The sequence below is a fragment of the Caenorhabditis elegans genome, chromosome IV, assembly GCF_000002985.6.
Source record: "Caenorhabditis elegans chromosome IV".
NCBI lineage: Eukaryota > Metazoa > Nematoda > Chromadorea > Rhabditida > Rhabditidae > Caenorhabditis > Caenorhabditis elegans.
In genome coordinates this window covers 10,966,588-10,990,775 of record NC_003282.8, presented here as the reverse complement: position 1 = coordinate 10,990,775, position 24,188 = coordinate 10,966,588, and the positions used below count along the sequence as shown (strand labels likewise).

The 24,188-nt window shown below is 34.3% G+C and overlaps 4 protein-coding genes and 8 non-coding genes across 14 annotated transcripts; 4 read left to right on the top strand and 8 right to left on the bottom strand.

The window, feature by feature from the left end:
* Nucleotides 1-347: 347 nt before the first annotated feature.
* On the top strand, nt 348-497 carry Y43E12A.5. Its single transcript, NR_056600.1, has one exon. It is a non-coding gene; the product is annotated as an Unclassified non-coding RNA Y43E12A.5 (non-coding RNA).
* A 1,057-nt stretch (nt 498-1,554) lies between these two features.
* Y43E12A.3 (BTB domain-containing protein) lies at nt 1,555-2,881 on the bottom strand (the record flags this gene model as incomplete). 3 transcript variants are annotated; one of them, NM_001306931.3, is made up of 6 exons in its annotated part: nt 1,721-1,840; nt 1,894-2,066; nt 2,110-2,263; nt 2,313-2,429; nt 2,482-2,556; nt 2,602-2,868. In NM_001306931.3, the coding sequence occupies 6 exons, from the start codon at nt 2,866-2,868 to the stop codon at nt 1,721-1,723; spliced, it is 906 nt and encodes a 301-aa protein (NP_001293860.1). The 3 variants fall into 3 exon arrangements, 2 of the variants coding, with proteins under 2 accessions (NP_001255525.1, NP_001293860.1); NM_001268596.3 differs by having other exon boundaries at nt 1,555-1,840; nt 2,482-2,881; NR_056599.1 differs by having other exon boundaries at nt 2,313-2,437; nt 2,482-2,868.
* Nucleotides 2,882-3,349: 468 nt separating this feature from the next.
* On the bottom strand, nt 3,350-4,791 carry cyb-2.1 (G2/mitotic-specific cyclin-B). Its single transcript, NM_069646.8, has 4 exons — nt 4,437-4,791; nt 3,962-4,348; nt 3,815-3,917; nt 3,350-3,772 (listed from the first exon to the last, which is right to left on the bottom strand). The coding sequence occupies exons 1-4, from the start codon at nt 4,772-4,774 to the stop codon at nt 3,647-3,649; spliced, it is 954 nt and encodes a 317-aa protein (NP_502047.1). The 5' UTR covers nt 4,775-4,791; the 3' UTR covers nt 3,350-3,646.
* A 953-nt stretch (nt 4,792-5,744) lies between these two features.
* On the bottom strand, nt 5,745-8,715 carry Y43E12A.2 (3CxxC-type domain-containing protein). The gene is made up of 6 exons (NM_069645.8): nt 8,591-8,715; nt 7,834-7,924; nt 7,436-7,668; nt 7,183-7,323; nt 7,038-7,136; nt 5,745-6,316 (listed from the first exon to the last, which is right to left on the bottom strand). The coding sequence occupies exons 1-6, from the start codon at nt 8,705-8,707 to the stop codon at nt 6,194-6,196; spliced, it is 804 nt and encodes a 267-aa protein (NP_502046.2). The 5' UTR covers nt 8,708-8,715; the 3' UTR covers nt 5,745-6,193.
* Nucleotides 8,716-9,101: 386 nt separating this feature from the next.
* Y43E12A.4 lies at nt 9,102-9,227 on the bottom strand. Its single transcript, NR_056598.1, has one exon. It is a non-coding gene; the product is annotated as an Unclassified non-coding RNA Y43E12A.4 (non-coding RNA).
* On the top strand, nt 9,134-9,266 carry Y43E12A.7. Its single transcript, NR_056597.1, has one exon. It is a non-coding gene; the product is annotated as an Unclassified non-coding RNA Y43E12A.7 (non-coding RNA).
* A 451-nt stretch (nt 9,267-9,717) lies between these two features.
* On the bottom strand, nt 9,718-9,914 carry Y43E12A.6. Its single transcript, NR_056596.1, has one exon. It is a non-coding gene; the product is annotated as an Unclassified non-coding RNA Y43E12A.6 (non-coding RNA).
* Nucleotides 9,915-10,846: 932 nt separating this feature from the next.
* Nucleotides 10,847-10,979, bottom strand: Y69E1A.9. Its single transcript, NR_056595.1, has one exon. It is a non-coding gene; the product is annotated as an Unclassified non-coding RNA Y69E1A.9 (non-coding RNA).
* Nucleotides 10,980-14,701: 3,722 nt separating this feature from the next.
* Y69E1A.15 lies at nt 14,702-14,767 on the bottom strand. Its single transcript, NR_101955.1, has one exon. It is a non-coding gene; the product is annotated as an Unclassified non-coding RNA Y69E1A.15 (non-coding RNA).
* A 2,060-nt stretch (nt 14,768-16,827) lies between these two features.
* Y69E1A.10 lies at nt 16,828-17,051 on the top strand. Its single transcript, NR_056594.1, has one exon. It is a non-coding gene; the product is annotated as an Unclassified non-coding RNA Y69E1A.10 (non-coding RNA).
* Nucleotides 17,052-17,426: 375 nt separating this feature from the next.
* Nucleotides 17,427-17,574, top strand: Y69E1A.13. The gene has a single exon (NR_056593.1). It is a non-coding gene; the product is annotated as an Unclassified non-coding RNA Y69E1A.13 (non-coding RNA).
* Nucleotides 17,575-22,609: 5,035 nt separating this feature from the next.
* Y69E1A.8 (Protein FAR1-RELATED SEQUENCE) lies at nt 22,610-24,172 on the bottom strand. Its single transcript, NM_069644.6, has 6 exons — nt 24,025-24,172; nt 23,919-23,976; nt 23,529-23,764; nt 23,231-23,482; nt 22,853-23,179; nt 22,610-22,804 (listed from the first exon to the last, which is right to left on the bottom strand). The coding sequence occupies exons 1-6, from the start codon at nt 24,104-24,106 to the stop codon at nt 22,665-22,667; spliced, it is 1,095 nt and encodes a 364-aa protein (NP_502045.2). The 5' UTR covers nt 24,107-24,172; the 3' UTR covers nt 22,610-22,664.
* Between the last annotated feature and the right edge of the window lie 16 nt (nt 24,173-24,188).

Below are 24,188 nucleotides of genomic sequence, written 5' to 3'. Positions count from 1 at the left end.
ACACAACAGATGAAGTCAATTAAAATCGTTTCATACGCAGAAAGCTTTCTTGAACCGAAAACTATGAAAAATGCAATATTCACCTAGAAAGAAAATATCTATTATTTGAAGTTAAAAAATACACTGAAAACGGGCTACCAAATTTTCAACTATATTTTCTCGCAACAACTGTTTAATTTATAAAAATATTTTCAAATCAGTTGACAAGTCCATAGCAGTTAGCTATTAGGTGAGCTTCTCAACAGAAAAAAATTGTCAGAAAATTACAAATGTGTGGCAAGAAGTTGCCAAAATTTGGCATGAAGTTGTTAAAGTTTGGCAGGAATGCTGAGAATATAGACTTTTTTTAAAAGATTTATACCAAGTACCTAATATTTCAAAGTTAGGCGATATTTCTGCCATCTATGAAATGATAAAGCATTTACAAGTTAAAACAACTTGTAATTAGTTGTATAGATCTACCAAAATTATTTTCCACTGTTTTTTAAAAACGAGGGCTCCAGCATGAATTTTCCCAAACTTATATTCTACATTCTATTCTATAAGAACTTCGAAGGTATTTGGTAGTTTATTCTTTTGAAAAAATGATAATATGGTGCACTGCAAATATCCAAAAAAACTTTCTGAAGTTTTTGAATCTATCATTGGAACAGAAAATAATAACTTCAAATTTCAAACCATATTCAGGCCTACAACAATAGAAGAAAGAACTCCGATGAAAATGAAAATATTCAAAGAGAAAAAAGTCCATATATGTTGCGAGTTGCTCTATTTCGTGAAGCTCATCCATCTTCCATACCTCCCTTCTTCTTGTAAAAGAGTGAAGAAGGAGGATTTAATTGTATTACCGATGACAAATTGGTAAGAAAACCCAGAGATAATGAAAGTAGAATAGAGTTAGAGATAGAAAGAAGAAAAAGATTTCAAAATGGAAAGACATACTTTCGAGAACTCTTTGAGAAGTTGACACAATTCTGACACAAATTTTGAAATTTAAAATTTCTATAGAGACTATAACAGGTTTCACGAAAAGATTTCGGCACATTTCTTTGAAATTTAATATTCGATGGATTAGGGTATTGTTATACAAATCGAATAGAAAAAGGAAAAGAAATTGAGAGATTGAGAGAGTGAAAAGATCAGAATGTTTGTTCTCAAAGGCAAATGAGCTCTTATGAGATCTCAACGGAGGATCTATCGCGCAGGCGGGAAACTATGTGTAATATAGAAATTGGTAGACAATAAACAATAATATTCATCAATTGATAAGCATTTTAAATTTTATTCTAGAGGATTAAATATATACACATTTTTTTTATTTTTGAGATGAAATAATAATACAGCAACTAATATTATTTCGAATAAAATTCGAAATTGGAGACAAACCGCGAAATTGAAATTTAACAAAGTTCATGTCTTATCATTGAATGAATCTACTCGAGCACTCAAATTACACTGCATTAATTGCACACTTTCGAACACACAAGAACTTGTCAGCTGTCTCTTCTGAACATTTTGAACTACATATGTTGCAATTCTAACTTTCTGTAATGAAAATAGAACAAATTTCATTATTAAAACGATGTGAATAACAATGGTACAGTAAGCATGGTAAAAATATGACAGATTGTTTGGTGAGGATCTTTGCGATATAAAGCTGATAGAAGCTTCTTTTAAAAAAATAATGACGTGATTAGAATTATGAATAACGTGTGCAGGTCTACAGAGTGCTTAGAATGCGGTCCAGAATCAGGGCTTTCGTCTTGCAACTTAATACTTGAATTTGGTCTTGGCATTTCTTTATTTCTTCTAAAGATCGCATCTTGGCAAGTTTGGAGCCCTGAAATTGTTTCAATTCATCACCTGATAATAAATTAAAAAAAAAACACTCACCATCAACTCCCGTAGCCCGAACGCTTGTGCCAAGTGAAGTGTGTCTCCTAATTTGTGCCGCCCGTATTTAACCAGCCATTTGTCAGCAACTTCCAACACGATTGAAATTTGAAGTGATTTTCCAATTCGAAGAATCCGTTGAATGTGTTCGAATTGCTCAACCAAATCACTCTCTAGAAAAAAACTGGTTTATTCAACATTTTTAATTCAAAAAACCTTTGATCCACTGCTTTGGAGGCAGATGAGGTGGATAGATAATGTTAAGAATTCGACGAAAATCCGGCGCAGAGATATTGCACAACTCCAAGGATCTTTCATCGAAATTAGTGACAAATGCTTCCAAGAAGATAGGCGAAGCCATTGAGAGAATCTTTAAAATAATAGTATTGGAATTTCATTTTAATGTTGTTCAAATTTACCATTCGATTTACATGGAATTTAACGCCATCCACCAGAACTATAGTGTCTGAAAAAATGGGGATTGGTCGTGCGAAGTCGATGTAGTTCCGAAGTTGAATTCCTTTTGACTGATTTATCTGGAACACTTTCACAAAACGTAGATGAATTTGAAAATGCATTCAAAATTACCTGCATAAATATGTGAACACAGAGATGGATTTCTGAAGAATTTAATTTGCCCACAACCGTTCCACAGTTGGGAATCTCAATTTCTTGACCTTGATTCGAAAATTGGGAATCTACTTGTACCTCGCCTTTCAGCCAGTCTTGTTCAAAATGAATTTTGACTGTTGCATCCATACTCCAGATATCATCAACATTTCTCCTCCGGTGCCGAAGCTTGATCGAAACTACGTCGGTTCCAAGTTCTTCGCTCCATTCGGCATGCAATTTCATTTTCCAGTTTGTGTCGAACATGTGGAAATCAGGGAATTTAATTGAATCGAGTGACAGTCCTTTTCCAATAATTACTCGAGTGTCATTCACCTCTACAAAAGTCCCCGGTGCCTCCACCATTGATACCTGAAAATGTACTCAAAATAATTATTAATTAATACTTATTTATGAGGAGGAAATAAAATGAGATGTTTATAAAACTTATTGATCGGAACTCTCAGTCAGTGAAATTTTGAACTTGATATGATTTTAAGAAACGCTGAATAGTTTTATTAGTTTTTTGAAAACTACCAAGCACATAAAAATTCAGCGTTTAAAAATGAAGACATCTTTTAAGTAAAAATTTTTTAAATCTGCGCAAGCACTCGAATTTTCAGGAAAAAAATGGAACGCACCAGGTGCTAAAAATAAATATGATGATAGTCCTCGCGGATTACACGAAGCATGGAAGAGGCTTTTAATGTGGCCGTCGGTTTTGAAAACGCGCGCTGTTCAAAAAATATTACTTTCCCAATTTTTTAATTTTTTAGAAAAAGGCAAATAAACTATTTAATGCAAGATTAGCTTGTATCTGGTTGTTTTAATAATGTTGTAAATTTCTACAATTTAGTACAAGATTTATGCTTATTTCATTTAACATTATTTAATAGCACATAGATTTCATCAGCAAGTTTTTGCTCATTCTAGTTAAAATATCAGATTTGGACAGGAGTGAAGACTAAATAAGTTAGTATGAGATAGATACAAAAGAAGGTGCGAAAAAGATTTGATACGATGTGTTAGAGATTTCGAAGATTGGGGAAATGGAACAGAAAAAGTACATGAATATAAGCCGAAGGTAAGTGCAATGGGGAAACAAGCAGAACACAGGAACGTATTGGGTGATGAAGTATAGTTCTCATTCCATTTCTGATGTTTCAGCTTCTGAAGCCTCAACGTTGCGCCCCATCCGGTGAATTTTCTCCAAGATTTCGTCGGTCATCAAGTAGGATACTCGTCCAAACTTGCTCGACTGGTACTTTTCCTGAAAACAAAACTGAGTAAACATTTTGTAAAAATATATTACTCTAATGGCGCAAAGCTTCTGATGTCTGAAGTTTTTATATGCGACTTGAGCGAGCAGAGCGATAGCATCATAAATATCTTGCTTGGAGGCTCCTAATTGTTTGCTGAAACAAATTCTTGTAAAATTTTCGAAAAAAATTGAATCTACCGAATCATCGATGCAGCAGTCTTCGGATTAATTCCATCAACGGTGATAACATTGAGAGTGATGATCATCGAAGCACTGGCAACGTGCGACCTTGGAACCGTAGACATGACCGAATCGAGCAATGCGAGTTCTCCGAGACACTTGGAGATATTGTGCACATAATAGAACGCTTCCTTATCGATTGGATTGACGTCATTCTCTGTGAGAGTTTTTGAAATACAGCGGAGGAAGACAAGCGAAGATGGGCAGGACAAGTCAAAGTTCAAGGCGTTGAGGATGGTCTGTTCCATAGCCATTATCTGCTTCTTGCTGAATGTGTTATCAGTGATCATCTCGTATTCGAGGATGTCTGGCAAGTAAATATCTTCGAATTTGGAGGCAACGAACCTGAAATCATTAATATTGCATAAAAACTATTGTTAATTTTCTGATCTACAAAAGATTATCTATAATTTTACAAAAAAAACGATCTTACAAAGCTGCAACACCGAGAAGCTGGAATTCCGCCTTGGAGACAATGTTCTTCACGATAATTCGATCCAGAACGAAAATCGTCAGGTGAAGCGTCTCAGGGGTGAGGTGGAAGCGAAGATGAACTTGGATAAGCCAGTCAACAAGGATGCGGCGCATCTTAGAATTAACATTTCCTCCATTTATGAAGCTGTCGTCAAGAACATATTTCTTCTCGTGATGAACAAGGTAGTTGTAAATGTCTTCAGCCATAGCGATACAATTCAACACTTCCTCCAGGTTTGTTCTTGGCCCAACGGCATTTTTCGTGGTTTTTCTAATGCTTGTAGTAACTCGCAACATTTTATCGAGACCTCCGGCTGAAAAAATTAGTCTTAAAAAAAGTATTATACAAAACTTTAGATAAAAATATATGAAGGAAGAATTAGTATTTAACAAAATATAGGCAAATTGCAACTATCAGGAAAAATAGATAAATTGGTTTTGAAACGCCAAAAATTTAGGAAAATGAAAAAGGAGCCACACACAAAAAACAGAATACAAATTGTGCTGCGCGCGCGCCAGAAAAAAAAACTTTTTTTCAGGTATGATGTGCAGGTGTGGTGGTTTACTGTAGCGGGTTAGAATTTCAAGTCTAGATTATCAATAAATTTAAAATGGACAGAACTTCTTCAAATTTTCATATTATTTTTTACAGTGTATAAGTCGCTGCTTTGAATTTCAAAAAAAAAAAGATGACAGTTTTCAATATTTCATAGCGACTCTGGCAGTTCACCAAAAATAGTGACTCTGGCAGTTCACTAAAAATAGTGACTCTGGCAGTTCACTAAAAATAGTGACTCTGGTTGTTCACCAAAAATTGTGACTCTGGCAGTTCACCAAACATAGTGACTCTGGCAGTTCACTAGCTCTAAAGTTTCCATTCTAGGTCCAATATTACAGTGCTTCGTTACAGTACTATTTTAGAAGGGGTAACGAGGAATTTTTTGGAAAAAAAATCGTAAAGAGAGTAACGAGGATTTTTTTTGAAAAAAATCTGTAAGGGGGGTAACGAGGAATTTTTTTGGAAAAAAAAATTGTAAGCGGGGGAACGAGGAAATTTTCGCGAAAAATAGTAGGGGGGGGGGGGGGTAACGAATTTTTTAATCTATGTGTTCCCAGAATAATTTACTCTCTGAGTTCACTAATAAATTTACTCTCTGGGTTCACTTAAAATTTTAAGAATATTTCAAATATATTTCAAATATATTTCAAATATATTTCAAATAGAAAAAAAAACAAGACTTCTAAGTGGGTGTGTTTAAGATTTCTATATAATTAAAGTTTTATTCTCAATACACTTTTATTACTCTCTTGAAACCTACACTTATTATTACAAGACCGGGGTGTGAATGGTGAAAAGAAAACAATTATAAAATTTTTACACAGACAAAGAGTATAGAGATGAAGAAGAAATAAAAGTGATCATCAAATATATAGAAAGAGTTTTTCAGGATGAATAAATTCAGAAATTTACAGAGTACCTGGAGACAGTTGAGAAAGTGGTCGGGCGGCATGGAAAGTGTGGGATGGGAAAGGGAAAATGGTTTAGGAACGACATGTACACACAAAATAGAAAAAGTGGAGAAGAATTGAAAGCTCTCTGATTTTCATAGAAATCTAGCAGAAATTTTGTGAAGAAAACAATATGATACAAATAGGATGGACAAATGGGTTCCTATATCGACTAGAGAATGTTATTTTGTTTCATTGTCAATAAAATCAATGACGACGTGATATCTCTTCGTGTTTCCGTGCTGGAGGTCTTCCGTGTCCAATTGGGGCTACTTTTGTGACATTTTGAGCCTTGATGAGACCAAGTGTCACTGCTTTTTCTACGGGCAACTGAAAAAAAAAAATAAAGTTGAATAATTTTTATAGAATTTTAAATGTAATTTCTCAGCTTTGGAAAATTAAAACCAGACATTCGTTCATGAATATTTCAAAAAATGTTCAGTTTTTTTCGAATTTACCGTTAAAGTTTTGGTAAATTTCCTAAATTTCAAAAAAAAACATTTACTTTTTGAGAGAAACGAGCACTGCTGGTTTTAACCTTACATTATTTGAATTCAAATACAAATAGTTAAAATATAAAAACAATTACATGTTGAATTTCAAAGTTAGGGATAACTAAAGATTGAGTAAATGCCACCTTTGGACTGTAACTAAAAACATAACAAAGTGAACAATTTGTGAATTATTGTAATATTATATTTGGTCAACGCTTCATAAATGATTGAATTAGAAAAGCAGTTAATCAAAACTAGCATGTTTGGGTTACTGTATGTGGTTGTTTAGTGAAAAAATGCCAAGATATGGGTGGGCCTGTTTGTTAATGTGTGAATTTTGTTAACCATAAATTTATTTTAAACGATAGAGGTAATGCCGAACATACTGCACAAACGTCTTCGGATTGAGATTAAAATTTACGCTTTAACTAGCTTAATGGAATCATCAGGACACTCAACAGTTGGCAGAGCACTTCAAGTTTACTAGATGTTTTCCTTATCACGAGATTCAGAAAACTCATTAGCTGACACTATTTTCTTTCGAATTCAATACTTACTTGTTTGTGTGGAAATACTGGAACATGACACTTTATACAACTTTGTGGTTCGTTTGCAACACTGTTTTGGCTGTTCCACTTGCGTTTACACAGTTGACACTGAAACATTAACAGTCATACATGGAATCGAAATTCCAAAACTTACAGTGAACTCTCCATAACACTTCTTTCTGCCTTGGTAAGGTGTCAGCTCATCATATGGAGTGTTGAATCGCTGTGGACAGTCGGAGATGTAATGATGTCCTGTAGCGTAGCAGATGTGGCACTGGTAGCGTGGTGGAGGGGTCTGAAACGTTTTTTCGATAAAATAAAATATTAATCTCCATATTTGCAAGTCAAAAATTAAAATTTTCTACAGAATATTCTAAATTTCCCTCAATTTTCATCCCCTCACCAACCTTCTTTGGAGAAGACAAAAGTTCTGCAAAACCAGCAATTTCTGCCATCGAAAATCCATCTACTGCAGCAAGACCCTGAGCAGATGTCTGTGAAACTTGTGCTTGTTCACGTTGTTGTTGAACTTCTGGAACAGGCTTCACAGCCTGCGGACTCGGTGAAACTCCAAAATGACGAGTGATTTCTTCTGGACTTTGTGCTGAAAACGCTCGTTGGACTTGAAGCGGAAGCACAGCTGAAATCAAATGTTATTCCGTTGAAATTTAAATGCTCTTTACAATTTTTTGGATTTCGTTTTTTTTTCGACTGCAAAATGCAGAAAATATTAAAGTATCGTTCAAAAAAATTTGCATTACTCTCGCTTTTTCAACTTATCAATGATAAAGAAAAATAAACTTACAACTGAATATATCATTTGAAGGTGACGCTAAAGGTGTTCGGGTCGGACTACCATATCCGCTGCTACCTGACTCATCATTGATATTTTGAGCCTGAAAAAAAAACAAATTATTCGTGATCCACATGTTTCAATCAGGAAGTGAAAATATTCATTCAGTTTTTGCTTTTTTCCTCGGGGGAAAGATATACATATGTACATTTCCTTGTTTACTTTTAGAAATTATAGAGTGGAACTGATGCATGAGGATGAGACTTAAGGGATTACACCATTGAATTAATTTTCATAGATTTTTATTCTACTTTTAAAATTTAAAAAAAGTTGTTTTCTTATGTTTAAATTATTTTATCTGAAAACTGAGTTTTCACCACTTTTTGAAAGAAAACATTATAAAAAATTTAAACATTTTCTTATGATATTTGAGCACTATAGGAGTGGCTTGAAAAAATTTTCTCACTGACAAAAAAATCTTTCTAAAAATTGAATAATTACTCTAATTTCTGAAAAAAATTGCGGTCTATAAGCGCTTATCTGATAAGTTTTTTTCATCAATAAAATGATTTTTTAAATCAAAATTTCATATTTCTATAATCATTTTTTTTCTTCATTTACATTTAATAAAACTTTCCACCAAATTTTTGAAATTGAAAACTGTTACGTACTACTACTATATGGCTATCTCGAAAAAATTTTAAAAATATATTTAAATTTTTCAATTTGTGATCAGTGAACGTAAAGTTCAAACGAAAAAAAATCTCACCTGTGACATAATACGTGTTGGCGGTGATGATCTTTCGCTTGACGACGAATTTCCCGAATCAACATCTTTCAAGTTAAAGACGGCCAGATCGAGTGCCAGACGGTCATAGGCAAACATTCTGAAAAATAGACATGTATATTTTTCTACAAAAAAAAGTAATGACAATGTACTTATAAGGAATTTTTGGAGAAAAGCAAGGGAAAAAAGGGCAATACTATTTTAATAATAAGGTGTGTAGAGTTCAGTTTTTGGAGAGGGGTAATCAGCGTATATCAAGAGTTCTGAAGTTTTTTATGATAATGTTTTTGGTTTATGAAAGATGAATAAAAAGTTCATGTACTTTTGAGGCGAAAGTTAAGAAAATCAAAACAACCGGAAATATAATTTCAATCAGAATAACAGTATTTACTATTTGAACTGGTAGAGAGCATGAAGGTGAGAGAAACCCAGAGAAAACAAGAAAACGAACCGCAAAAAGGCATTGAAAAGAACGATTGTATGCATATTCATGTATATTTTTATTATCACTATGTCACCCTTCCTCTCGTTCACCTTTTCCTCCCGTACTACACACAAGGACCCTCGATGAGGTGGCAATGACCGGCAAGAGGAAAGGTGGAAACATTAACAAAAGTTTTTGAGAATCGCCAAAAAATATTAAGGCAGGCGGAAAAAAAACGAGGAAAGGGTTCAAAGTGGGAGAAAAGGAGAATGGCGACACGACGAGCGGATGAGATAGGAGAAAAACGGAGGCAAAACGCAAAACGACTTCTCGAATTTCACGACATGAGTTTTCTGATGCGTCGAGATATATAGGATGCACATGCAAAAGAAATGGAATACAAGAAGTAAGATTAAAGGAGAATATATGTTTATAATCAGATTAGATTTAAATTTAATGACGGTCAGGGTGGGGATTCAAATGGGAAGTTTGTGGCATCAACAGCTGAGCCTTCCCGTGGAAAAAATTACTCAATCATTAAGTAGATAAAGAATAATTCCGAGTAGATACCGTATTCTTCCCTATTTTACTTGAACCCCTTCGTTCTACTACAACAGCTACCTATTTTTAACAAACCACCTATTTTTAGAGGTAGTTTGAAAACTTCTCAACTAGCTCCTAGAACAATGGGTTGTTAAACATTTTTATCAGTAGAACTCTATCGAACCCCTAGACACATTTATCGTTTGTCTAAAAAAAAGTTTCCAATTTTTTTGATAACTTTTCATTTTTGTCAGCAACCTCCTTGACTTTCAGGTAAATACTATAAGAGAACGATCCCCAAAGCCGAGAGAACACATAGGTCAACGAGACGCAGACACAAAGAACGGATGGAAGAGGCGCACAAATAAACAGGTAAACTGGTTCACTCTACAAAGTCATTTTAAAATGAATTTTTGTATGGAGGTGACTGGCAATGTCACATGGGGAAAAAGAAGGAAGAAAAAGGTGAAATGATTAGAAATTTGGTGGAAATTAAGGTTTGAACTGAAGTTGGCAGTGGTCTAGAGGGTTCTAGTGTATTCTGAAAGTTTCTAGTGTTTGATCTAATGACAGATAAAGTCCTGATTCATACATGTGACAAATTGGGTAAAAGTTGTATTAATTATAATAAATAATAAACAGGGCACAATAATGATAGTATATGTTCATTGATGAGATATTTATAGGTTGCGAACTGCTACTAGAAAACGTTTAATTTTGTTGTCAAATATGAACTCATCGAAATTGGGGCTTCCATGGTAGGTGAGCATGTCAGACTTACGTGCCTATTACCTAATTTCGGGATTTCTGGCAGCAGGCACATTTGCAGGCACGAGAAAAAGAAAAATGCAGCTTCGTGCATACGCAGGAAACTTAGTCTCATAGGAAAACTCACAGATATTTTTACAACATGTTTAAAATTTTTAAAGTAATTTTACACTGGATTTAGAAGATATGAATATACTTCTTCAAAATTTATTTAAATTATTAAATTTACAGAATTTGAGAACGAATTTCATGTAGTTTAACACATTTTCGGATTTCTAGGGAATTCCCGTCAGCAAAGAACAAGAGAAACATTTAGAATGAGTTTAGAAGAATTTCCGTAGGAAGCTCCAAGGATACACCTTGATTCCGTGTGATTCAGTTATACCTGCACTCTCTTGCAAAGACTAAAAGTCGTTCCTGGAGCAGGAGCACAAGGGCCATTGAAACTCAAAAAAAAAGTTGCGTAAACGCCGAAAAAATGAAGGAAGAGAAGAGATTTGCGGAAAGTAGAAGGGGACTCTCTCTCTCTCTTTTTTCCGGCAGAGAGCAAGAGGTGACACGGACTTCCCTTTTCTTCTCCATCTCTTCAGGAGAAAGTTGAAGAAGAAGAAGCACAGCACGATGAGAAACACGCGTTATACTTTATGTGTGTGAGTGTTGTTGCTCTATCTTTTTTTGTGATATATGAATGTGGTATGGTGATGGAGGGGGGGGGGAGGGTTGAAAGAGAGATGAAAGATAGGACGGAAGTTTCAAAAAATGAGTAGGAATTTGAAATTATGAAAGGTTAAATTTCTTTGAAAAATTTTAAAACACGGTTTGGACTTGATGTGGGTTTTACAGATACCGTATATTATACATTAGTTCTGCACACCATAACTCAGCTTTGGCTGCTCACATCTCGGTTTTCTTTTGCTTTACAAAAAATTGTCAACTAAAATAATAATGTTAAATTATTTTTCTATAGTTTTGTAATTAACTGTTTATCGATAACTTTAAAATCAACGGAGATATGACTTTTCAAAGTGGAGCGATAAGGTGCAACACTACTAGAGATTAGACGGTATATTTTTTCTATCCATTGCCTTTTGTTTTGATAGCTCGAATTTAATAGTAACTATTGAAACACAGATAAATATTCGGTACGTGTTTTCCAGTTGAAAATATTTTGATAAAACCAAAGACAATTTTGGCTGTCTTGGTAGATCAATGTGGGTGCGATCCTGATGGGAAATGCACGGTGCCTTAGAATTTTAACTTTTTGCTCAAAAACAGCAAAAAATTAGAACACTAGTACAAATAAATACATTAAAATAGGAAGTATACTGAAGATCACAAGTGTTAAAAAAAAACTTGAAAAACATTTTGAACTGTCCGCCTGAATGCCAGGCTGATCAACAAAGACAATTCGAACAACCGAATGGCAAACCGTCTGATAAAGAATGAAGGTAAGATTTTTGAACAAAGAAAATGAAAAATTAGTAGAAAACAGTGGCTGGAAGGTCACTCGTTGCAGATAGAAATGACCCTTCCGCCCCTTTTTTCGAGGTCAATCAGCCACAAGCTTCACAATTGTTCCGCCGTTGGTCAGATTCGAACGAAAACACACAATTTCCATCAAATATAAAAATATATGAAAGAAACTTCTCTTGAACAAAAAACTCAAAATATTGAGTGATTTGAGAGAGACGCAGACAAATTGACAGTCATCAGCAAAAAGGAGGGGCAGAAGATGGGAAAAAGAGTAGGACAAAGGGTCATTTGAAACAAAGAAACTGTGCGTCAAGTCAACTTTTTTGGGTTGAAAGTAAAGAAATTCTGATGAAGAGTGGGAAAAAATAGAAAAAAGTTTGGAAGGTGATGAGGATGTTAAAAATCTTTTTTCCTGTTACGACGAACGGCACGAGCAAGACAGGCACCACCATCTTGTTAGCTCGGAAATCTCTGAAAATCCGTTTGTGAAGTCTGTGATCAAATGGCTCATAAACGATAAATCCCAGTTTAAGACGGCTTCCCTCGGATTGCGTAGTTTTTTGCTGTTTAAAAATAAAAGAATTGAGATGCTGTCGACGAAGGGGATTACTATCAGATGAAAAATGAAAAACAGGTGATATAGGGATTCGGAATAGGATTTTTGATATCGGAAAACAAAAATCAAAAAGCTTTAGATTATTCATGAGTGGCTGTGAAAGATTCCAGAAAAAAAGTTATTAAAGTCCAAGAAGCTTTTGGGAAAAATGGGAAAAAGTAATCCGCTTTTTCGGAAAGATCTCTGCCCATCAACTATTTTCTGGATTTTGGAGTTATCTAACTGACGTGATGTTTAGACTGTGTAGGTTTACGCAATTCAGTTAACTTCATGTATAATTTGGTCGAGTACACGCGTGCAGGTACAAGACAAGGTAGGTATAGGTCGTCTTGAAGGCAGACATGCAAGGTTTTTGTTATACGGACAGCTCAACCTTGTAAACGATAACATTTAGTGAGCCATTGGATATTGGAGAACTGTGAAACATTGTTTAAATTAAATTTTTAAAGATTTTTTTAAATAAATTTTATCTCAAAAATATAGACAAATTTTAAAGAATCTCATTTCTTCTTCAATAAACTACTGAATTTCAAACAAAATAATTAGGCATATTCATTTACTTTTGCCTGATTTCAGAAGTGAAAACCAAAAAATCAAAAATTTCGAGCAAAACGTCAAAAAAGAATAAAAAGAGCATGGTGGTGCAAGAAAGTCAAGCATAATGCATAAGGGATGAGAGCATCGTTTTCTTTTTTCTCTCATTCATGAAAACGAATCTCGAACATTTTTTCGGGGGGTCGTTATCCACCGTGCAACTCTTCTCTCTTTCACTCGTATTACATCCTCAATGATTAATGTTCTCATGTTTTTTTTTCTCGACTAGAGGAAGCTGTCAACAAAACAATAGTATTCTTTGAAAACCACAAAAATTGGTTTTTATTGAAAATGTTATAAAAAGTGCAGAAAAAAAGTACATAAAATTTCGTCAAAATGAAGTGATTCAGATTAGAGTCTTCTTTTGGATTATCAGATTTCGATTATATCCTTCGAGTATTTATCACTTCATTTTTTATAGAATAAACAAATTGAGATGTGATTGTCCCAAAAAAGACAAGGGATAAACGTTATATTACTGGGGGGGGGGGGGGGGAGGGGTGTATTGTAATTGCGCAATTGGAAAAATATTGCAAACGAGTGACGACTACTCGTGTCGATAAATACCATAAATGTAATACAATTCCAAAACGGTTGATATTTTGGATTGAGAGAGAAAAAGAGAGAAATATGAGGTACATATATGGGAAAATAAAACTAGTTATTTGTATGATGCTCTCGTTGTCAATCTCGAAGTTTTAAAAAGTAAAAATATGGAAAAAAGAGGATTAGAGTGTTGGAATTGACGTGGCAATAAAAATGAGATGATAACTTACTACCGGAATTCAGTTGGAGGTCAAAAAGGTTACAACTAGTTATTTTTCACTGAAAGTACCGCAGTGCTGAGTTTAGTATTTAGATTTTCATTCCAAGCCAATGGCTAGGCTCTACAAATAAAAGAAAATTATGTGAAATTATGAAGATGCAACGAGATGTAGATTTGAATGAACACTATTAGGATTGGTAGTAAAAGACCACTTTGAACAAATGAAAAGTCAAACTGACATTTTCCCTGTAATTTACAAAATTTTCCGAGGCTCTTAAAATTGCTCCAAAATTGGATATTTGTTGTTAGGGCATGGCCAAACTTTTTCTATCAGTCTGTTGAAAAAAATCTGCAACTTTTTGACTCCAATCGATCAACAAAAAAATCATAGAAAAAGTGCCTGGAAAAAATGCCAAGTATTTCAATAATTTATTTTGATGAAGCCTAAAAATAAGAAAAAAGCGTAAAATTTCTCAGCTCCTCTGCCACAAACAAATAAAAGTTTAAATATTTAAAGAAAAGTCACTAAAACACTATTTTTGGATAACAAATATTTAAGTTAAAAGTATGACTAGATGCATATATTCATATCTGGAATTACATCTAACCTCCTACATACGTTTATTTCTTCGAACACAATCATCCACTAATACCTAAATTTCTTATCAAAACAAAAAAGGTATTATCATGAGTCATTGTAAATAGTCTTGTGATATTGATAGTTGACGTATGGTCAGAAGAAATTAACCGTTCTCTACTTTTGGCAGCGGGCCCGACGAGATGTTCAGAAAAGATACAGGTATCATCGCCCTTTGACATCAACTCTCTCTCTCTCCTCGCGGTCACCAAAATGATTTTCTCTCTATCCCTGCGTCTCTCTATCGGTTCATGCAAATTCTCGATATTTTTCTCTTCATCTCTCGGCTGTTACAATCTGCCAAACGACCTTCTCCATTCCGCGCCCCTCTCTCTCACAGTACGGCAGGAGAATAGGCGCCATTGTCCTCGTGGGGTCGCTTTTGTCAACCTGAGTGAATACCCCTAGGGGTTCAAATGTCAGAACATGATGTGGGCTTGAGAAGAATAGAAGGAGTGGACGATATCTTAAGACAACAACAAACCTTGAAAGAATTGTCTGAAACACAAAATCAGAAAACCAAAAAGTTTCTCAGGAAATTAAAATATGCTTTCATCAAAACAGTTAGTTGTTTCCAAAGAATTTAGAATTCGGAATGTGAACCTAAGGAAATATTAAACCATGACCGGTAAAAAACTAGTTTTTTTCCAAAAGTGTACAAGTAATATCTAGTTTTATATCTTATTTGGCATACACATATTTAGGCATGACTCCTGCCGACACTATTGATGAAGGCATGCATGTTGCCTACATCCATCATGCAAACTATTTGAAAATTAATTTTTCATTTCTTGGTTAGAATTTTAAGAAATTAGAAAAAAAAGAGAAATGTTTTAGGAAAAAATTATACATAGAATAGGCGGTAGGCAGACGTGCAGTCAAAAAGTTCACCACCTATACTTTTGGAAAAATAAAAGTTTTGTTTCAAACTTTTAAATCTAAATTCGTCTATAAAAAGTCATTTTTCCGAAAATTGGACAATTACAAAATCTTTGACTGAATATTTCCTAAAATCTCAATGTTTTGGATGAAGCATGTTAGATCGGGAGTATTTTAGATAAAATTCCCACTGATCATACTTCACCTTGGAACATGTTAAAAACTCTTAAAATCATTACATTTTATCAATTTTTTAAAGATTTTTTGTTTATAACAAAGCTCATGCACAAATTAACAATTGATCTGTCCAGACTCATTTCCCAGATTCAACAAAAAAATTTGAGAAAAAAAAAATAATGAGAATCTAAAATTTTTAATAGGAAATTTCATCTCAGAGAATCTTATTATTTTTGAGAGGAAAACTTCCTTGAATGCTCAATATAGAATACAATTTCTTTTTATGAAATGAAAGTGAAAAAGTGAGGATGAATATAGAGATTGAAACTTTTGACCAGCATGAGTAAGAAGATTTGGCGATTGGATAAAAAACAAGAAAAGGACATAAACTGGTCATATAAAAAACGCCTGAAAAATGGAATAGAATTAGAGTGTGGAGCACCTGCTGCTTCTGCTGCTCCAAAAACTAATTTATTTTTTTGTGGTTAAGGAAAAACATTTTTTATTCACACGCTACGTAGATTTTTGGGTGAATTGTGGATGCAACTGGGTCTGAAGATGAATAGAATATGAAAAGAAGAGCAAGAGAAAGAGAAAAATGCACAAAAATGTTTAAAAGAGTGTGGAAATGGGAGATATTCAAGAATTTTAGAATGAAGTGAGAAGATCTCAATTTTCGCCACTCGTCACCTAGAAACTCCTAATATTTTATTCATTAATGAATTTTACGTCACATGACAACTTTTTTGTGGTTAAGCTGATGCCATAATGATCTCATGATCAAAATATTTTCAATTAAAAAATAAACTTTTTGATTTCTCATGTGATTTATTTTTAAAAAAATTTCAAAAGTTAATGGAAACAATGCACGAAAACGTTGAAAACTGCCGATGGTGTCAACTAAAACACCTAGTTTTGTGCAATTTCTAATTAGAAACCCTACCAAATTCCTTTCATTCAAAAACATATTACAAATTCCGTTGTGTTAACTCTGTCCCACAGACACCTGACTTTAATGAATACTATGGCAATAACAAGACAAAAATGAAAAGACTAAAAATGGTCGCACAAAAACCAGGGAAACGGGACTGCCATCTCTACACACACAAAAATGAGTGAATGAGAATTCACAAAATACTAGGAAAAGAAGAGGAAGAAGCTGTTCAAACATTTCGAATGGCGGCTGAGGCTAAGCGCCATCGGCTCCTTTTGGAGACAAAGCGAACAATGAAAACTGCTACTTTTTGGAAAGTGAAATTTAGAGTAGTTTGTGAAAAATGATACGTCACAAAAATGATCGAACGATAGAATTTTGTAGGATTACTATTAGGATTACTATTGTACTGATAAAATCAGAAAAAAACACCCGTGAAAATTTTGTTTTTTTACGGGCAACAACACTCACGTGTGATAGCTACAAAGGTGGCAATATCCCGGCATTTGGCTCCAGCTCTCAAGTTTGGTTTAAAAAAATGGAGCAACAATTGACAACACTTGGGCAAGGTTTTGTTAAGGCTTCTCCCAAGCTTATGCCAAGTTAGACCCAATTCTTGCGAATTTCTTAACAAATTCAGCTGGACAAAAAAATTAGGACAAACGTGGGCTAAATTTGTACGCGGTTTTGCCAACTTTTGATCGACTTATGTAGATATATATTGGACAAACTTGGGCAGAAAGCTGGCTCCAATTATGCCGATTACGTGCGTAGATGATATAACGTTTTCTTAAAAGAATCAAGTTTACAAATCCACATAATGGACTTCAAATTCACTACAATATACAAATAGTGTACTCATCAGGAAACTGAAATTTAGCTTGAGGCAATGTTTATCAAACTTGTGAATACTTCTCGAACAGCTGAACCCAAACATTTTGTTTACCGATGGGGGACCACCAACTAACAGAAATGACCACAACTGGGAGATAGTTTTTCGAAAAGAGCCACGGAGCACAAGTTAAAGAAGAAAAAAGGGAAGATGTGTATGAGCTTTGTCAATCAAATTGAATTGACACTATTTCGGACAAAGAGCAAAGCTCACTGCCATTCCTCCATACACACATACACAAAACAAGTTGTATAGAAAATGAGGGGGAAATGGGCGGAGTTTATTTGGAGCATCAAGTTCGGAGCAAGAATTTTTTGGTTGAAAAATAGCAAGCAAAGAATGGTACTTTGAACGCAAGAGAGTAAAAGTAAAAAGTAAATGTATATAAAGTAAGTAAAAAGTTGAAGAAGAAGAAAAACTGGTAAGAGTAGGAGGGAATTGTTTGGGTGGTAGAAAGGTGGGAGGGGGTAAGGGAGAGGTAAACGAAGAGTTGGCACAAGAGGTTGAGACGCAAAGAAGTGAGGTTAAAGGGCACCGAAATACGAGCAAACATGCCGTTGAACTGTACCGAGAACGGGTGAAAGTAATCGAGAAAAAATAACAATGAAAATGAGGTGAGAAAGTTAATAAAATAATATATCAAGCAATGCAAAGCAAAAAGGAAAAAAATCGATTCTTGAAAACAAAAAAAAACACCAAAAAACAATATATCCAAATTTTGAATTTGCGGTCTTTAAAAACAGGGAGCCAAGTATTACAGCTGAGAAAATTACAAGACCAAACCCCGAATAAGCTAAAAATTTCACCAAAAGGTACCAGAAAATATAACTTTTTAAAAAATCGAAGCGCACCATTTGACAAATGCAAGTGATACATAAACTTTGATTCAAAATTTCGTTTTTTAAAAGAATCTGGAAAACTCTAATATAGGTCTTGTATGAACAGACATGCCTTCCCGTCTGAATACAGGCAAAGTATGACACGCTCTGAACGGTGCCTACAACTACATATCCGTGAAAAATTATAACTCGGTCCGAGTAGGGACTTTTTTGAAGTAAAATAGAATGAGTCTGCTTTTTTTGAAAACTTTTGATGGATTTTGCGAAATTTTTTTGGTGTAAGTAGGTTTTTTGTTTTATGGAACAGTTTTTACAGGGGCTTGGTCGGATATACGTCAGTGATTTTATGAAAGAATGTGGATTAACTGTTGAATTTTTTTTTTTTTGAAAAATTACTATTATTTACTTAAAATAATAGAAAACTTAAAAACTTTGCATGACCACTTGAAAATCGAGAAAAAGGAGATGTTTGCAAAAATACGCAAACAATAAATAGACGAAACCTAAAATCACATGTCGGTTCAGATCGGATTGACAGCCGGCAGGCTAACCCAACTAGTTAGTCTCGATCGACCAATTTAGTCGGGAATAGCAAATGAAAAATAGAGAGAAAAAAGGTCTGTTCAAGGTCATCCCCACCTAAACATCTCGCTACTCAAAATTCATTGTCTTTCTCTCTCTTTTTCCCTATCTGTGGTAACTTGCGCATCCACCAAACTGTTTGTGTTTGGCGTCACCCTTGAATTGTGCCGTCTGTTCTTTCTGAACGTTCCTCGTCTCCTTATGACCTGATTATGATCTCTATTGACTGTTGGGTGGTAAAACCCAAAAAAAATACTACAGAGAATTGTTAAGGTGAATGTGGAAAGTGGGGCGAAGGGCAGTATTAAACTAGGTAATCTTTGAAGACTGATCATGTGAACATATGTTTACTTGGTTTAATGTTAATGTAGTCTACATACCAACAATCATTTTTAACCAAAACTAATTATTTTTTTCAATAGACGAAAAAGAAAAGTCAAATCATTTTTTCTGGAATTTTTTTAAAAATTACGTTAAAGTTTAAAGTTTGAAGTATGTCATACATACAGTTTCAATTGTTACGCAAGGATGACGAAAATAGGAAATAGTTTTGGGCTCTGAACTTTAAAAAAAGATATAGAAATATCTACACAAAAAAATAAAGCAAATGTGATTTCAATAGACACTTCCGGGAAAGAGATTTACCTTTCAATCAACCGAAAGTACCACCAAAACAGCATTAACTTTAAGAGCAGTCAACGATGAAGCTCTTTTCTTCACTTTTTCCTTCAGACCTCCTAATCGTTAATAGCTTCACTTTGGGCAAATCGAAAGAAAAACGAAGAAAGGGAAAAGCAATCGAGAAAGAGGGAAAAAGGTGTAGACGAGAGAAACAACGGAGCACGTCGATGTAAATTTTCATGTAATTGAGTTGTGTTTCCTGGAGCACAACGGACTGAACACGGAGCCCAGGATGGACTATAACACAAAAATATTCTGGTTAGTATTTGTAATCGGAAGTCAAGGTTATACAGGCAAATGTGACCTTCTGAATCTCAGGATACAGAGCTAACTTTTGAAAAATGTTATTTGGAGATTTTTGTAAAGGTTGCAGGCAAAAAAATGTTTTTTTTTACTGAAGAAAGTATTTATTGCAAATAACAGAAGCATAAAGGTTAATGACGGCTTCATATGGTTAGTTAGTGACGTGTTAAGAAAAAATCTAGAGCAAAAAGACTGATAAACCACCGAAACAAAAATTATACTTTATCTAGTCTCTCTTAAAATGCAAATTATTCAGCAAACAAATTACATTTCATATGATCAAATCAGTTGACTACAATCAGCTAATTTTACGAATTAAAATGTAAAAGTTGAAATTTTAAAACGAGTAAGCACACTTTCATTCAAATTTTCAATGAACACGGCTTATAATTTTAGAATATTAAACTGTTAGGTTGTATTAGTATTGCAACGCCTTTCTCTCTCTTTTTCCTTTGCTCTCAAATATTTCTGGAGCAGCACTTTGTTATCAAAAATGTGTACAGTGATAAGGATCCCGAAACGGAAAGTGAAACGAGAAGACAATGAAAGAACAGCAAAATGTTGCCATGTCATGTCATATGTGTAAGTGAGAGAAGAGCATGATAAGAAATAGTAGAAGATGGTGAATATGGAATGAAAAAGAAAAAAGATCATAAAAATTGGAATGTGTGTACGTTACGTTTCGGGACCCATTACATAAGCGGTTTTTCTGAAAGAAAGGTCGCATCGAACAGTTTTGGAAAAGGTAAACAGGGAAATTGACAGAAGATAATTGGTTCTAAGACCTTGAATTAATATTCAAAAATTACCTGTCCATTACTTCTAAAGAGACCAAGACAATTGAAGATTGCAATTCAACTTTTCGATGGGTTTTTATTTAATTTAAAAAAATGTACAGAACATATTATAAGAATTCTACGTTTTTAAGATTGGGAAGGGCAGGCAGGACTTAAAAAGAGCATACATTAATAATTTTTTGCAAATTATTGTTTGAACTGGTGAATGGGTAGAAGCTAAAACCCATATGCTTTGCAAAATTAAACTTGTTAGTACCCCTTAAGCTATCATTTGAACTCGCAGAGATAATTCAAATTTCAACTTTCAGAAAAATAGTTCTCAATATGAAAACTGACAGTCGCCGTTATTCTCTATTTTCCAAAAACTGCCAACCTCCTCGTGAGCTAAAAAAATCATCAAAAAAACTTTCCGAGCCGTTAAATAAAACCAAAGTTTGATATAGTCAGTGATGTGTCATCATTGGAAAAGTATTGCGCCTCTGTGTGTCTTTGTGAGCAACTGAGTCCACATTAAAAATTTGTTCATGAATGGCAAAAAGAGTAACTCTAGATTTTGAATTTTTAACAAGGAAAAGTATTGGTGAAAAATACACACATCGATACACATTTTTTTCCAAATGATATATAGGTTTTCCCACAGTGAGAAAAATGGTTAAATGAGGGTTTTGTAAAAATACAATATTCGTATCGTAATATCTACAGCAATCCAGATTGATCGTTTTTTTCTCAAAACCAATAAAAAATGTTTAGTTGCTTAACTTTCCAGTTGGCTCAAAATTTCCGGAAAAAAACCAGGAAATCTGACAAAAATGTCGGAGATACGCTTGCTAAAAAAAAAGAAATTTCAGTTGCATGTATACCTAACACAAATTATGAATCCAAATTAAAAATTGTGAATCCAATTTATTCTGGTTTTCGGTTTTTTGGAATCGGAACTCTGAAATCTGGGGTCACAGAACATACTTGTAGATTTTTAAAAATAATACTATTTTTTGCAGAGAAAAAAAATGGCAGGTTGTAATGCTCTCAAGATCTACTCAACTCTGACTATTTCAAAACCAAACCAGTCGTTGTCGCTTTAAATAAAACACTATAATCAAGCGTCCGACTCGTTTCAAGTTTCTATTTCTGTGTGTATGTTTCCACCCGCCATCGAATCACAGTTAAACATTGTGCCCTTTTCACGTTTTGAGATGCGCAACTCGGGAAGAAAGTTAGTGAGAGAAAGAGAGATGAAAAAGGTAGACTTGTTCGAAAAAGACGTTTATTTGCGGTGCCAAACGAAAGATGAAAAAAGTATAAACGGGGTCACAAAATAAACGAAACGAGAATGCTTTCGATGCTTACATATTGCAAACCATCCAATAAATGGAAGAGGGAATATTCAGATAATTGCAAGGCTTTTTTAAACCACTGTAGCAACCTAATTTTTGAAAACGTTTAGGCCTTGAGAGGTCCTCACAAAAATTAAATTTAGATTACTCTAGCTACAAATCTCACTTTTTAAACGAAATACTCAAACCCAATGGCTACTACAAATTTCGGTCAAAACTTAGTTATCCAAAGTTAAATTAATATTTCAGAGAACTAAAGGATTCTTAAAATTTTAAAAGGTATATACTTTTGGCACAACTTCGCATAAATTATTTTCCTCTACAACAATCATTCTTCAGAACTAGTATGGCATTTAAATCCACGTTTCTCAGAAATCACCAGAAACTATAACCTTTATTGAACACGTTGAAGAGTAACAACACACCTCCGTGTGAGAGGTAATCATGTAGATCAGAAAGTAATAAGCATTTATTATAATCCAATTCAGTTTTAAAATTGGCCTTCCTATCTGCCAATTCACAAAAACATTTCCTCTAACCACCACGGCTCCTTCCTTTTTTTCCTTTGCCACCACCCCTATTTATGGGTTTGGCGACGAACATCTGTCACTCTTGGTGACAGGCTTCTTTCTCGTTTTCGTTCTTCCGTTACGAACTCAAATGGAATAGAAACGGCTCTCCTTGATGTACATTTGAAAGTCGTTTCGAGCTTTGAAATATGGGGCTTTCAAGATGTGAGATGAAGGAAGAAAAGTTAAGGGAAAACTACTAAAATTCATTATTACCATACAATAAAAGAACATTTAAAAAAATAAAATTAGTTTTTTGATTTCGACCAGTTCTTCCAAAATGCGATGTTGAATTTCTTTCCACTCAAACAAATCAAATGAGAGAACATCGTCGAATTTTTTGGAGCAACTACGGTAGCTTCAGTGGAAGTTGGAGCGGACCACGATTCTAAATTAAAAACTGAATGAGAAAAAGTTCAAAACTTAAATAACTTACCACCAGTAACTAAATCATGATGAGTGGAAAGAGAAATATTTGAGAATGAACGTGCAGTAGTGAGACAGTTTACATAATCATCAAATGAACTTCTTTGAGCTTCGGCCTCTTCGACTTGTTGAGCAAAAATGTGATTCAGCTCGACAAGGTCATGAAAAACGGCTTTCAGGCTGGATTGGGATTGTGTAGAAATTTCACTAGATGATGCAACCACCATGTCATGTTTCAGAATTGGGGAAAGATTTTCAAGAGTTGAGTGGAAGCTATTCTTTGTTGGAGACTCTTCGATGTCCGAGGCGGAGCCCATGATTTGGTAAACATCATAATCTGAAAGATTTTTGACTTGAAAAGGAAGCAAGCATGGGATTCTGAAAATACCAATTGGACTCTTTGTCAGTCCAGAGCCTTCCGAATATAAGAATTTATCGTCAGAATAATCTGTTTGAAGAGACTTAAGTCCGTAACCGGTATCCGATGATCGAAGTGTTCTGCCAGCTTCAATACGTGGATGTGTGAACTCTGAAGAGTCGGTCAACAGAGATTTCTTCATTCTGATCGAAGCAGAAACACTTGGCAACCATCCACAAAAATCATATCCACCTTCAAAGTTAGCACAATCCAATGCCCAATCTAAAAATGTATATTTACAGCAGCTTGGAAACGAAATAAAACGAACTTTTCTCCTTGAAAATAAGCTTTGCAACCGAATAAAAATTCGATTGAAATGGAATAACTTTTGCAGCAACGTACTTATAGTCACAAGCCCAACGCATACAATAGTCATACTCTGCTTCATATCGATCAGCAATTTGTTTCAAATATGGTGCATTGAGCTCATGCTCTGTCGCCGTTCCGTAGTTTTTGTTGCTCTCAACTTTGGAAAAAACTTTGTTGTGGTTGAAGAATGGTCGTCTGAAAAGAAAAAAAATTAAAAAGAAAAAAAAGTAGAAATCCACTATTTTCCGTGAAATCTTCTCCAAATAAATTGAATCGATTTCTCAAAGAATTGACGTGGAAAGTTTTAAAAATTGCAGATTCCAATTTTCGGCTATATTTTTGAACTCACTTGTGACCGAATCCGTCACCAAAAGCCAATTGATCATGTTCGCAAGTGCACGAGTCATCTGTAAAATTCATGTTATATTCCGTGCAAAATAAGAAATATATGGTACCCGAATAATCTGGATTTTCTTCAGTTTGTATCATTGAATACGATATGGAATTCAACTCCAGTCGATCATCAAAACGTTGCATCCTTTTGAATATGGAACTAATAAATAGCAGATGAAGAAGAAGACGTCGATGACGATAGCAATTTTAAATTTCGAAATACCGC

What these genes read in the sequence shown, in the direction of transcription:
- Y69E1A.8 (NM_069644.6), bottom strand. Translation starts at nt 24,106, where the DNA reads ATGCAACGTTTTGATGATCGACTGGAGTTGAATTCCATATCGTATTCA. An exon ending in AGAAAATCCAGATTATTCGG is followed by an intron (nt 23,977 to 24,024) that starts GTACCATATATT and finishes TGAATTTTACAG; the next exon opens with ATGACTCGTGCACTTGCGAA. An exon ending in GCTTATTTTCAAGGAGAAAA is followed by an intron (nt 23,483 to 23,528) that starts GTTCGTTTTATT and finishes ATACATTTTTAG; the next exon opens with ATTGGGCATTGGATTGTGCT.
- Y43E12A.2 (NM_069645.8), bottom strand. Translation starts at nt 8,707, where the DNA reads ATGTTTGCCTATGACCGTCTGGCACTCGATCTGGCCGTCTTTAACTTG. An exon ending in CAACACGTATTATGTCACAG is followed by an intron (nt 7,925 to 8,590) that starts GTGAGATTTTTT and finishes TTTTTTTTTCAG; the next exon opens with GCTCAAAATATCAATGATGA. An exon ending in TTTTGTCTTCTCCAAAGAAG is followed by an intron (nt 7,324 to 7,435) that starts GTTGGTGAGGGG and finishes AAAACGTTTCAG; the next exon opens with ACCCCTCCACCACGCTACCA.
- cyb-2.1 (NM_069646.8), bottom strand. Translation starts at nt 4,774, where the DNA reads ATGTTGCGAGTTACTACAAGCATTAGAAAAACCACGAAAAATGCCGTT. An exon ending in ACTGCTGCATCGATGATTCG is followed by an intron (nt 3,918 to 3,961) that starts GTAGATTCAATT and finishes AATTTGTTTCAG; the next exon opens with CAAACAATTAGGAGCCTCCA. An exon ending in AGAAGCTTTGCGCCATTAGA is followed by an intron (nt 3,773 to 3,814) that starts GTAATATATTTT and finishes TTTTGTTTTCAG; the next exon opens with GAAAAGTACCAGTCGAGCAA.